Genomic DNA, 13,947 nt, shown 5'->3' on the forward strand with positions numbered 1-13,947 from the left:
ACACATTTCTACTTATTAATAAACATTCAACTGGTTTTCTTTTTTTTTTTACATAATGAACATTATTTTAAATTGAAACTGTGCATCCCACCACAAAATATTCCTCTCGAGAAACACGAGTGAGAATTTAGATAAATCCAATGAGAAATGACGTCAGAAGCACGGGAGCGATTTTTCCCGCTAAAACGACACACTTGAATAAGCCTGGTTAAAATGCGATCAGGATGTCAGCCTCAAAGTGTGCGCAGTCGTTTACATCTCCGTCACAAAATCCATCTCCTTAGCACCACACATGAGCAGAAATGGATATTGCAGGAAAAGCTTCAAGGAAATGGCCGTGAGGGGGGCGAAACAATCAGTGGCCCCTTTGCTGTTCTAGAACAATCTACACTGTTTTGACGAGATGACGAAAGCCTCTTATTCCTTTTGTGTAATATTATCCTGCTTACTGTATTTCCGTTTGAAATATATTCCACAGAGTGAAACAGCTGTGGTCAGAGTCAACCATTTAATATTGCCAGAGCACTCCTCCCCACTCCCTCATCTTGGAAGACATTTATCAAAGTTTTGCTTTCTTTCTTTCCTATCATTAGAATTGATCACTACCAGCAGAGACTGCAGGCTCTGTTCTTTAAGAAGAAATTTGCTGAGCGCCTCGCTGAAACCAAGCCAAAGGTGGACGGTGAGGAATTCAATGTGTTCTACATCTGTTCACCTGATGTATCCAACCATATTCATATTTTTGGAACAACGGAAGTGACTTTGTTTATTATATTTTATTTTCATTTGAAAGTTCCATTGAAAGGTGCTACTCCCGGTTTAAGCAAACTTCCTGTTTAGTACAGTTCACACGTGAGGTAACTTAACAAAGAGTACGGCCAAGAGTTTCATATTGGCCGTCAGAAAAACTAACATTTCTTTTAATAGCACCCCCTCCGAAGAGGCAAAAGGTGTGTAAGTGATGTATATAAGTATTTTGTGTTTGCAAATGTTAGCTAATAGTTTGCACGCGTTTTGAAACGTGTTTCAGCTCTTACGGTGATTAGGTTTGAAGGTTACACGGTTATAGATAAATGTTGCTCACAAACTAAACCACAAAATTATCCGTAAAGTCTCACATGCTACACCTGATATTTAACAGAATATATTTTTTTAAAGTTAGGCTTTAACTGCCGAGAAACTGTGTTGCATTTATTTTGAAACAACCAAATTCAGGCAGCCCTTAAGTTGGATATGGCATGTTTCACTTGGGTTGCTTTTCAGCTCCAATGGTTCCTCTTATTAGGGCATATTTTCAGGCCAATCTGAAAATATAATACTGTAAGATTGTCACTAACATTGTCGACGTCCGTCAGTGCAGGAGATTGTGCGCGCAAGGATATGCGTGGGTCACTGAGTGCATCCTTTGCAAGTGGGCTTGCAGGTTACCACGGAGGATGTTTTGGAAAGCTGGCCCTTGTTGCGAGGGAAAAGCCTTTGCTCGTAAACATGCAGCTCAGCTCAAAGAACTGAAGGGGGGTGGGGGGGGGAGACTTCAATGAGGTTCACGGTGATGTGCACTCGCATGCTTGTTGCTTTTTTAAGCGCTAGTTTAATTGTGTATGCTGCGGCATTTGTTGTCGAATGAGATCAAATAGAATATATCTTGTGACGTTTCTGGCCATCAGGATTGGAAAGAAAACAGAAGCCTAATCCTGCAAGGATTGGGTTGGGATCCAAGCCTCTTGAAATCTTTGATGTTGGATCCAAATGTTCCCAAACCGCACATACGGAGTTTTAAATAATGTTACCCCAGTTGAGACAATTTTCTCGACCACCCAGCATGTTTAATATAAGTACTTTCAGTCAACGGAGCAAAATTCAGCCAAGCTGTTGTGCATCGTACCAAACAATGTGAGCGGAGACCGAAAAATGATTCTCATGCTTTGTCGTTGCATAATGAACTGGAACAATAACAATAAGGATTCTAATGGTTTTAGCATTCACACTGAGGTTTCCTTTGCGGAGAGAGGGAAGCACCTGCCCCTTTGCCAACAAGGTTTGTTCTATCGGGGAACTTTCCCTTCTTCCTCCTCCTGCTGTTTTATATATAAGTGGACGTGATGGCTTGATGGGCTTTGCGCTAACCGTGATGATCAGTCATTGTGATAGACATTGCAAATATGGGAACTGTACACTTCAGGCCCCTTTTAGTCGGATGGGAGTAAAATAAAAGACAGTATGATGGAGATATGTTGTCGTGGAACACGTCGGATTGAGTAAAAAGTTAAGTGACACGCTTAACAAATGTTCACTCAATCACTGGTAGGATTCTTGCCATTCACTCCTCTCACCCGATTTTCTCTCGCAGCCATTCTGAATGCTTCCAAGGAGGTGGTCCGGAGCAAGAGGCTCACTCAGATCCTGGAGGTTGTGCTCGCCTTCGGTAACTTCATGAATAAAGGCCAGCGAGGAAATGCCTTCGGGTTCAAGGTGTCCAGCCTCAATAAGATTGCTGACACCAAGTCCAGCATCGACAGGTGAGTGGCTGCACATTGCAAGCGACAAAACTCTTTCCATAGAAGAAAACTTGACATTTGTCGATTAGAAACAAGCTGTGGCTTCACAGAACTGTGAACCGTTCGGTTGATTGGACACTCTAAATTGCTCCTAGGTGTGACTGTGAGTGAGAATAGTGACTCGTCTATGTGTGCCCTTTGATTGGCTGGCGACCAATTTGGGGTATGCCACGCCTACCGACCAGAGGTAGCTGGGGAAGGCTCCAGCACACACACGACCCTCGTGCGCATAAACGGGTCACATGATGGATCGACTGCTTTAGCCACCGTAGAATAACAAACGCCATGGCAGTAGAGGAGTACACTGAAAGAAAAATCTTTTATTCAATAAAATTTTCAAAAGTGTGCCTGTCTGTGTGGATGCATTGTCACTACAAAGTAAATATTTTCATCCGTTGTGAGAGAAAGAGAGAGGGTGCGAGAGAGATCAATTTGAAGTGGTGCTATTCCTTTTGTGATCCCCTTGAAGATATTTTCCAACTTTGTGAAAATATCTTTGGAAATACCATTAAAGATCTTTGAGAGGTTACCTGCAACAGAGATTATGGCTCTCTCATCCACATTTGGGACCTCAAAACTCACGATTATTACCAGACTAATGGTAAAAAAATAAATAAATAAATAAATAAAAAATCCCATAAAAGAAAAATAGCTATTTTCTTCTGTCTCCTATTTTGGTTTCTTCATAAGTGCTGTGTTTTCCTCACAATCTCCCAGGAACATCACCATGTTGCACTACCTGATCATGATCTTTGAAAAGAACTACCCTGATACGCTGCACATCCATCTGGACCTCAACAGCATTCCAGAGGCTGCAAAAGTCAAGTGAGTGCAATCATACAGCAGCATGTTGGAGAAAAAACATTCTTATCAAATCACCGAAGGTCTCAATAACGGGAACAAAAACGTGTCCCTTTAAATGTGCAGGAACCTTCAGTTTGTTCTTTTCTTCTTTGCTTCCCAGTTTGTCCGAGTTGGAAAAAGAGGTGCACAGTATAAAAAGTGGACTGAAGGCGCTTGAGGCGGTGAGTTTGTTGTGTTTCCTCCCACTGGTTTTTACCATCCCTGTAATTAGGTTTTTGGGCAGGGCACAAATTAACAGTAATTTTTAATGCTGTGATAGCCCTAAAATACAGCAAACGTCGGGTTTATTTGGCTAGAAAAAGCATGTGAACTTTATGCATTTAACGTATTAATGCGCAGCAAGTATAAGTACCGTAATTGCCATGCTACAAAACACACGTGAAAAGGCCGCAACAGCAACATTTAGCTGTAGGAACAAATTTGTACTCGCATTGGCGACTTTGTATTTACCTTAAAACACCAGTAGACAGTTTTTCACTCCAAAGAATCCCGAACGCAGCTCATGGCATCGCAGAACCTCTTTTAGTCACTCTTGTTGTCTCACCAGGCAAACTTGCCGACGAGTTTCACCACACTCCAGTGCAGCCTTTGGAAACCAGTTAGCTAGCTATGTGTTGGGGAGATGCAAGGGATGCACTTCTATGTATGAAGTCCGTGAGAGGACGTCACTCCGTATTGTTTAGTTAAGATGTGTTTTGTTTCCGGTCTGTTTTTGCACCAGGAGCTGCACTACCAGCAGAGCAGGACGAGAGAACGTGGCGATAAGTTTGTGGCGGTGATTGGTGACTTCATCACTGTGGCTGGCTTCAGCTTCTCTGAACTGGAGGATCAGTTAAGCGAGGCCAAGGACAAGGTAACCACGAAAGCAGCCGGCCATACAGAGAACATGTTTGACGTTTGTGGGTGGCTTTAAAAGGAAACTTTAGCCATATGTGGAATTGACCAACCCTTCATGTTAGCAAGAGAAGAGAAGGGATTATGAAAGACTCCACTCTCAAGGGAGCAACTCTAAAACGTTCTGTGTCTGATCTGATCACTGCTACAAAGACGAGGAAACCTGAAACTGATCTATTCGCTTGGATTCCTCCATTGTCTTCTCTTTGCCTCTTTGAGTTACTGTTTTCACATTTCGTCTTTCCAGCTTTTGTCATCTGGGACAAATGTATTTAAAATTGTCTGCCTCTTACACTGCTGATGGTTTGAAATTTGCAGATACTAAAAAAAAAAGGTTGAAAAAAATTTGCAGACTTTGCACATCTTAATGCTGACATTTTTGCAGTCAATTATTTGAATCCACCTTTTCATATTCCAAAGCGACCCTGATCAGTGTATGATAAATGCAGAGTGGGAGAAGTGGCTCCAAGGAAAACTTCCTTTCCACTTCATTATTTGTCAATGCGGGATTTAGATGGAAAACGAGCCTGTTGGGATGTCGGCGGTAAAGACACAGGGGAGAAGGACACCAGTTACAGACAACAACTTCTGTTCGCTGGGCCAGACTGTAAACATGCCAACTTTCTGCGTGTCTGACTGAAAACTGTCCAAATTGCTTTAATCTCTGCCACTCCTTTGATAGCATTGAGATGAGAGTATAGACTAGCGTGGACTACAACATTTCTGACGTTATAACCCTTATGTGAGACTTACTTGATTTTTGTAGTTGCTTTTAAGAGCGTGTCTGAGTCTTTCCCATGGTAGCAATGGATCACCTACTTGGTAGTCTCGATTGATTGACCATATTAGGGATGAGCAGGATTTAATGTTATTTCAAAATATCTCTGCCTTCTTTTTAACATTAATGAAGTAGTAGGTTGGAGATCAAAAAGACTCTAAATAAACATGTAGGTGCAAAATTACATTACATTTCTCCATTTCTATTCATTTGTCAGCAATGTGGGCAACGCGCTGCCGTACGTTCTAGATTTCATTCTTGGACCGAGCCTTGTGTGTTTAATATTAGCGTAATTTAACTCAGACAATTAGCATCGCTAATAGCCTGATGCAAAGTGGCCTGCAGGCCGGTCCGGTGATTGCTCTATAAAATTGCCCTCTCTCAGATCAGACGTGTGCAATATTCTGCTAAAATCACCTGAAATGTTAATTGCAGAAAGCTTTTCATCCGCATCCCTGGGCTTGATTCCTGTCGCTCCCGACTATGTTTGCGTCACTCTGCAAATGTACCAGTAAAAGTGAGTTGCACTTCGCAACACTTTGGTAAGCTTAGGAGCAAATCAAAAAGAGAGTAACGGTTGTGTAGCATGTGCTTGTGGCTGAGGTACGCACAGAAGCGCAGCCGCCAGCTTCTGACATCACACCATACATTTCAAAGGATTACACTTGTCCAAGGTCACGCGGGTTACTGGGACACAGGTTTTCCCGAGGACAGGAGGGATTTTCCCTCTCATCTAGAGAGATTTATTTGGTTTATCCTTCACAACATGTGCACACGTCCACACACAGGTCTGATTTTCCCTTTCAAACTAAGTATTGTATGTGCGTGTGACAGGCTGATATCATGTCATTTATGAGTGTTGGTGTTAGATGCGGGATACAAATGGCAACCTCGGGTTGTTCGCTCCTCCAGTCTGAGTTTGGCATTTATGCCAAACGACGTTGTTATTCACATTAGCAAGGAGGTGAAGTGCTGCAATGTTGTTGAGGCTTTTGCTTTGGTGAGCAAATCAGTATGTTGCGTGTGTCTGTTAAGTCATCTTTATGCATGCTTGCTTTGAGATTATTCTTTCAGTCAATTACACATGGATTGGATCTACAGACAGTAGCAAAAAGCAAACCAACCATACGGTGGAGCAAAGCAAAATTAGTTTATGACCTGTGTTTGTGGCGCGATCCGGGTGCAAAGTGCTAATTATGGAAAACTCTTTCCCTATCACCAGGGGAGGAGAGAAGTTATTTAGCAATATGAATGCCTGCCTTCAAACAATACTCGTGCATGTCTGTTGTAGAATTAGCTGCTTTTTTGCCTTAGCGTGTATGATTCTCCTGATTATGGACGCACCCATTTCGAGCACGGTTAACAGATTTGACCAGAAACGTAATTAGAGGAGAGAAATTGATGTTTTGGTTGCTGTGACGACCAGCCCATAATGACAGGATGGTTATGCATTACTGGAAAAGAAGCCCGACAATCACACCTACTGTTACAAGTAGTTCATGGGCATGATTTCACTGATTTCTCGGGGGCTTCATATTTATTACAACTTTGTTTTGATACATTTTGGAGATTTGTGGCGTTATGACTTTACAACATAATGCACAGAGAAGCTTGAATGTCCAAGTGCTGCTTAAACAAAGAAAGGTCACGCAAAACTTTGAGGGTCACGGGAAGTTATCCTTGCAAATTCATACCCGCCAAAAAAATGAGTGTGAAATTACAAGCTTGCGTCTCCCTACGCAGTTCACCAAATCTCTGAAGCACTTTGGGGAGGACGAAGGGAGGATGCAGCCCGACGAGTTCTTTGGGATTTTCGACACCTTCTTGCAGTCGTTTGGCGAGGCTCGCCAAGACCTGGAAAACATGCAGAGACGCAAGGACGAGGAGGAGAGGCGGGCGCGCATGGAGGCCATGGTGAGAGGCCCGACCAAAATGTTTCATTCGTGTCTTATCGATTGTGTGAATGCTCGAGAGATGGGGAAAAAAAAAAAAGGCTCCCAAAAATTTTCTTGGGAAATTTTTTGGATGCTTTTCTTCCTTCCACATATTTCACTTGAAATATTTGGAATTACTTTTCACGTTACAAAATTCCACATTTTCCAATCAAAAATGGCACTTTTTAACCAAAGATTTCCTCATCTCCACCATTGCAATCTAATTCTTCCGATCATTCAGGAATTCTTGGGACCTGTTTTCCACATTACAACAATTCCCACATTCCCCAAATTCCAAACTTTTCACAATAAAATTGCCAAATTTAAAAGACAGGTTACAAATATTCCTCCTCCTTTCACCGTTCTTTACCGATTCAAATCTTTCCAATTTCAAAGGGAAGATATTCTCATTTTGGGAGCTATTGACCAAATTCCCAAGTTTGGGACATCTTATCATATTCCTTAAAGAGTTCCCAAATTAAGAGATTTCTTAAATATTGACCTCTTCCATCCACAACTCTTGATTTAAAAAAGAAATCCAACTAAAAAGTCTCTCATTCTTCATTGGAACAATTCAGTTCATTCCACAACGCTTGAGTTCAGCTTCAGCACTCCAGCGTTCACATTCAGTTGCCTTCCCTTGTTGTAAATGTATAAACCATCCCCTCGCTTTGCAGCTCAAGGAGCAGCGGGAGCGGGAACGGCGGTCCAAGAAGAGCGGCGCCTCAGACGAGGTTGGCGGGGAATTTGACGACCTGGTGTCGGCGCTGCGTTCGGGCGAGGTTTTTGACAAGGACCTGAACAAATTCAAACGCAACCGCAAGCGTTCTGTCAACCAGCTGGTGGAGGGCGGCGGTGGGCGGGAAAGAGCTGTCACAAAAGTCAACAACTAAGACGTCAGCAAAAACCGAGGCGCCCGGAACTCAGCCCCGATGTGGATCTCTCGTGGTCTGACTTGTCCAACAGTGTCCGTAGATGTGTGACCTGCCCCTCCTGAACGTTGTGCGATCTCCTGATCTGACCACAGGGTGGGGGGGGGCACTGGGGGCAGACCACTGTGACAAATCTTCACCTGACTTTGACCACTGTGCTTCAACTCCTCGCTATCCTTCACTTCCTGTTTCTCACCGCTTCTTCCCAACAAACCCTTTGGTTTGCTCTCCTGTCTGGGATCTCACGCGCACACCAAAAACAAGACAACGACAACAGTGGGAATAAAGCAAAGCTCACATCTGGAAACGATGGAAGATCTTAAAAAAAAAAAAAATGTTAGCGAGGAACGATGCAGCTGGTGGTCACATGACCTCTTTGTTCTCATCGCAGCTTCAATGTGTCAATGTCCACTACATTGTTCTGGCAGCAACAAGTGCCAAAAAAAAGAAATATGTCAGGAAACATACTGCAATTAGGCCTTTGTATTTAAATCTTAAGAGTTTTTTTTACATGTTGGTGGCATTCATTTCGGGGGTTTTGTACTCTCAAATGAAGTGAATTTCTACGTTTCGTTCATCTTGTTTGCACTGCAGCTCCTGTTGTCTCGCCAGCCTTCACTTTGTGTGCGTCCTCTCTCTCGCCAACAAACATGATGAAGAAACGCCTTTTGGGAACAGGCACTTTCAGACACTACACAGGCATTTGTTTCCATGCTCCCCTGCCAGCCTGCCCGCCGCACGCTGGTAATGGGCCTTAAATAAGCTTCACAATTCAAAATAGCTCGCCTCCAGTCACAGCCGTCTAATTATTAAGCCGCCATTCCGTGGCCAAGCTTGTTGCAATGCCATTGGCCTTGACAGAGTCATAAATTTTCAATAACGGTGCACATGACAGACAATTGTAGAAAAACAATCTTCACCTTCATGTTCCTGCTTGTTTGTATGTCAAGAAACCTTTTTTTTTTTTAGGCGACCCACTGCTGCAAACGTGGCTGGGTTAAAACGCTTTTGCAAGTAGCAACAGAAATAATTTAATATATGCATAACTAAAATCTTAGTAATTGAGACAAATGCTGCGGTGTATGTGGTGGGTTCAGTGCAAACACGTTGTAGTTTGTTTTGTTACCACTAGAGGGCAACATGTTCATTTGTCATCGATGGAGAATAGAGGCAAGCTGACAGAAATCTAAAATTGGTACAGGATGCGAGCTGCCCTTCTTTGTTTGATGCACACTTGACCATCCTCATTCATTACTCTTGTCAACATAAAAATACATCATTTACTCCCCACACAACAGTTTTAAAAGCAGTATCTTGTTGTTTTCCAGTGGGTCAAATATTTACTTGGCAGTACCAAGAGTGTCCTCGCCGTACTGCCTACACCTCCCCTGTGCACTTGACTAAACAAGCACTTGGTGTAATTGCCATCATCAAATTTGGTGATGAGTTTAGAAGACAGCGTATTTTCCGGAGTTTCTCGCTTGTATGTTGTGTTGTCCTTCATCGTGTCAGCTTCTTTTGACCACATATTCACCTTGAAGTGCCTCTAACCCTTTTTGCGCACAAGTACCATTCCTCTTTCTGCGTGGTGCTGCTAATGGCTGTCCAGTAGACTGGTTAATGAAAAATTAAAATGCAGCTAATATCGGACATATATGAAGCTATGGCGACTGCTTGCGTTCCTATGCAGTGAATAATTAAAAGCAGCTCAGTAGCTGGATCCCACGACAATAAGATTCACTTTTGTGTCCGAAAATGAGTCTTAAAGTGGAAGTTTAGTCTGCATATTATTTGACGTCTTTCACATTTGCTCTCAAACTGAATGTGTGGCCCACCACCTCGAAATGAATCTACTTGTGGTGTCCCTGAAATCAGAACCACTTTAACCAGCATCTTGTGTATATTTGAGCTGGTTTTTCCCCACGCTACTCCTTTGTCTTTCCAGTTAATCAGTTCGTATATCAAACTTTGGCAGAATCTTTACAACACCTAATCCGAAGCTTTAACCCCACATTTTAGGGCAAGCTATTTACTGCAACCTTGTCAGTATTATTACATCTTTGTTTTGTTCCACGTTTGGATGTTTATTCTTGGCCATTGACTGGCTGATTTTGGGGTGTAAAAGATGGAACTCAATGACATTAGCTTTTTTTTTTTCGATGCACTTTTATTACGGGACATTTCCATTTGCAATGTTGTTTTGAGGGTTTCGACTTCTTTGAACTAAGAAGGGTGCTGCAACTAAAGTGTTGTAAAATGTAAAAAGAGGAGCGAGGCAAGTGATTGGTACTCCGGCTGGGCCGCTGGAAAATTGAGAGGATGAGAGACGGGATTTTGGAGAACACAGATACGACATGTGTGCGTCCTTGATTTTGGCATGTAAAATAAGAAAAAAAAAACAGGGGGAATGTTTAGTTTTCTGTTCAAACATGCACTTGGCGTCAAGCTGCATGCCCAAAGAAATGTGCACACAGTGTGGTGTATTGAATTTAACCTTTGAATAGGAAGTTGCTTGCGCTATTAAAAAGAAAAAGAAAAAAAAACAGTTATTAAAGTTATACATCACTTTGTACTGCCTGAAAAATGTCGCACCCACTTTTTGGAGGCTGTATAAATGTGACGAGTCAGTATTTTTTATTGTTGAAAATGAAGTACCCTTCACAGAAAGATGTACAGTTGGAAGAAAAAAAAAGTATTTTGTACACCATTCTTGATGTTTGAGATAAAACTAAAACACCATTAAAATGTTGAGGAATGTTGCATTTTCCTGTAAATTGTACCTCTATTTATTTGCCTTATTTAGTTTGCTATATTTTGTATGTACACAGCATTACGAAAAAAATATAGATATATTAAAAAAAATATGATTAATAAACTGTGGTCTGTGTACAGTGGATAATTTTGAGACTTGCGTAAGAATGACAATATTTTTTTTGTATGTTTTTCATTTCTATAATTGTATTTTGTTTTGTATTTTTCTCACCCTGTGTCTTTTGTAGGGTTACAATAAACTTTTGTCCCTTGCAGTCATTGTTTATTCGGCCTTAACATTTAAGGGAAAATGATGCATGATAAGCTGATATGAATAAGAGAGCACACGCAGTCGGCTATATTACTGATATAATAGAGTTGAAGATGGAAATGACAAAATCTGTCACATTAACATTCTCAGTAAGTTTTGTCAAATTTTCATTAAAACGGCTAAAATAGTTTAAAAAAAATATGTAATACGAGGTGGACAATAGAGAGTGACATGGGAATGGATTTTCACTCCTGTCCCACTCTAACAGGAAAAATCCCAGACCATAGAAAAAATAATCCTGACCTGTCCCAATCATGGACCGTCGTAAATTTAAAAACGACCCAGTACAGGTCCGTGGGGCCACTTTGTCCTGGGACCCACAGAAAAAAAAGAAAAAAAACTTGCAGTTGATGCATTTCAAGATGTGAATTGTCTCAATCGCATTACGCTAATATTAAACACACAAGCTAGCGAAAGGAGTAACGTAAGCACGTACAAAGCCGGCTCATCAGTGCTCTAGAACTATTTGGAAAGAAAAAAATTACATCTTAAAAAAAAAAGAAATAATGAACTGAATGATAAAAATATTTTTGCACATAAAATTATTTATAAATATAAAGTGTCCTCATCTGGGATCATACTAAATATCATTAATTTAATTTTAAATAAAGCAGAAACTGCTGAAAAAAAATCATCTTAAAATATTTATTTGCGAATTAAAAAGAAGACTGACAACATTACCAAACTTCAACAATGAACATTGCATTGTTGCACTGAACGGAGTGTTTTTTTTTGCATTTTGATGAGCCACTTGGACATGTGCTTCACTGAGCATCTTTGTCAGTCTTGGTGGCAGAAAGGCAACTATTGTGATCCATCTGGGTTTTTTTTTCCCTTGATGCAACTTTTGAAAAATATTTGAACCCCCTCAAGTGTCTTGACTTGTTGCCAGGGGTACGTATGCCAACCCCCATTGGTGTAAGTAGGCTTTTCTTAACTAGGCTTTCTAGCAGAAGACTGTTTGGAATTGCTCATAATTCCTTCCACCCTGACTAAGGTGCCAGTTCCATCTGAAGAAAAGCAGCCCAAAGCATGATACTGCCACCACCGTCTTCATTGTAGGGATGGTGTTCTTTTGATGATGAGCCGTGTTGTGTTTATGCCACTCGTACCTTTTTGAGTTATTCGTTTGTCCTGCGTGATAGAATTCAGCGCCTCTCTGTCAATTAGTAGCCTGACCTAGTGATGCAGATGTTATCAGAGTGTCCCTGGGCAAAAAGACTAGCTGGCAGTCCTTGAACACAAACATGACCACCGTTATTGCTGATGCAGTCTTTTGCTGCCAAATGTATTGCATTGTGACTTTGAGACAAAATGAAGGGCAGAGTGTTCAGGGCAAATAATAACGTGAGCTCACGTGCTGCTGCAGTCAAAAGCGATATTAAATGATTAATTATTCAGCAGAGAGACGACCTTGCGTCTTCATCATCAATTAGTGACAAAACTCGCTTTAACTTGATAACGTGCCCTTTTCCAATTTAAGACCATAGATGTTAGGATACTTACAGATGATAATTTAGACCTTGATTAAGCTCTTGTGGTTCACACAACATTTGATTAGCATGCGTTTGCTTGGACTTATTGGAATTGAAATAGCGAAGCCATGAGAAAACAAGGCACGTGGATCAATAACACCTGACTGCAACAGAATAGCATTGGTGATGGAATGTAGCACATCCTTTTTTGGACAGCTTTGCAAACCAATCTCGGGTGACCTGTCTTTAACTGTGTTCCCACAAATTCTGTGAGTCCATACAGTAAATATTGAAACTGTTTATTTGCCTAATAATCAGGAAACATGGAACCATTATAGCATTGTCATGTCATTGTACATGAAATAATAAATGTATTCACATCATCAATTATATCCTTTAAAAAAATAAGTTTTATTGGTCGCATCGTTCTTTCTCTCTCAACCAAATTTTGCTTGTTGAATGGTAAAAAAATTCCTTGCCAACTTGTGTTTTTTGTGGAAAACGCATAATGCGCTCTAAAATCAGTTGGGTCAAAAAAAAATAAAAATAAAAATTGGGTCAAAAAGTGACTGACCCAACTTTTTGAGTTATTCATTTACAACTTGGCTAAATTTGTAAAACCGACAAATTGTCCCTTACAATTTTTAGGTGCAATATTGTCTATTTTCGTACCCCTTTATACAAAAGGAGCACCAGATTATAAAGCACCTCACATTGGTGAAGCATCAGGTGTCAAATAGTTTCTTGTAATTGTAGCCTACCATATGTTTATTTAATTGATTTTACACTGTTATGCTAGGTTCAAAATGGATCTTACAAAAAAGAAATTGAACATCCCTAGTCAATCTGGTGACTGGTGCTTGTTTTATAACTTGTCCCACATTGTAACGATGGTAAAACGCCATCAGACACGCTCAGCGAGCAGTTAAGCTGTCTGCAGCATTAAGCTAGTACGACTACATTTCCCATGATTCTTAGACACGGTAGCAGGAAGTAGTTCTAGTTTTAGATTAGATGCCGATGAGAATGATAACATGAATATGAAAGTAAATGGGAAGGAATTTCAATTAAAGAAGACACACTTAAAAGACAACGTCTATGTAAAAAGTGCGCCGGATTACAAAGCCTGCTGTCAATTTTTGAGAAAAATTAATACATAATTTGAAATCATACAGTAAAATACAGACAATAAATGCTAATCTAGATTAAGATAAAACAGGCTAATTTTTAAGAATTGAGGTAAGTGAAAGTCATCTTAATAATTTACCATTCTTGAAACATTCCATTTACTTTGAACAATATATGAGAGGACTGGTATCTACAGTATTTCTGCATGTGGTCTCAAAGTGGAACTCACTGTTCATTTTGGCCTTGATGGGAAAGAAGGTGTGTGTTTTAGCTTCTTTTGGGATCATCCATCTTCTGCGCTT

The 13,947-nt window shown here is 40.8% G+C and overlaps 1 protein-coding gene across 2 annotated transcripts in view; it reads left to right on the forward strand.

The window, feature by feature from the left end:
* The window catches only part of LOC148343431 (disheveled-associated activator of morphogenesis 2-like), an 81,924-nt gene extending 70,938 nt beyond the window's left edge, over positions 1-10,986 (forward strand). For both annotated transcript variants that reach the window (XM_088290775.1, XM_088290859.1), the window contains exons 20-26: positions 594-682; positions 2,351-2,519; positions 3,276-3,383; positions 3,523-3,583; positions 4,144-4,275; positions 6,838-7,008; positions 7,706-10,986. In XM_088290775.1, coding sequence (XP_088146901.1) covers positions 594-682; positions 2,351-2,519; positions 3,276-3,383; positions 3,523-3,583; positions 4,144-4,275; positions 6,838-7,008; positions 7,706-7,921 — 946 coding nt within the window. In that variant the 3' untranslated portion in view covers positions 7,922-10,986. The remainder of the gene's footprint in view (positions 1-593; positions 683-2,350; positions 2,520-3,275; positions 3,384-3,522; positions 3,584-4,143; positions 4,276-6,837; positions 7,009-7,705) is intronic.
* Positions 10,987-13,947: the final 2,961 nt, after the last annotated feature.

This window comes from Idiotropiscis lumnitzeri, chromosome 1, assembly GCF_059441095.1.
Source record: "Idiotropiscis lumnitzeri isolate Australia: NSW breed Sydney's pygmy pipehorse chromosome 1, RoL_Ilum_1.0, whole genome shotgun sequence".
Taxonomy (NCBI): domain Eukaryota; kingdom Metazoa; phylum Chordata; class Actinopteri; order Syngnathiformes; family Syngnathidae; genus Idiotropiscis; species Idiotropiscis lumnitzeri.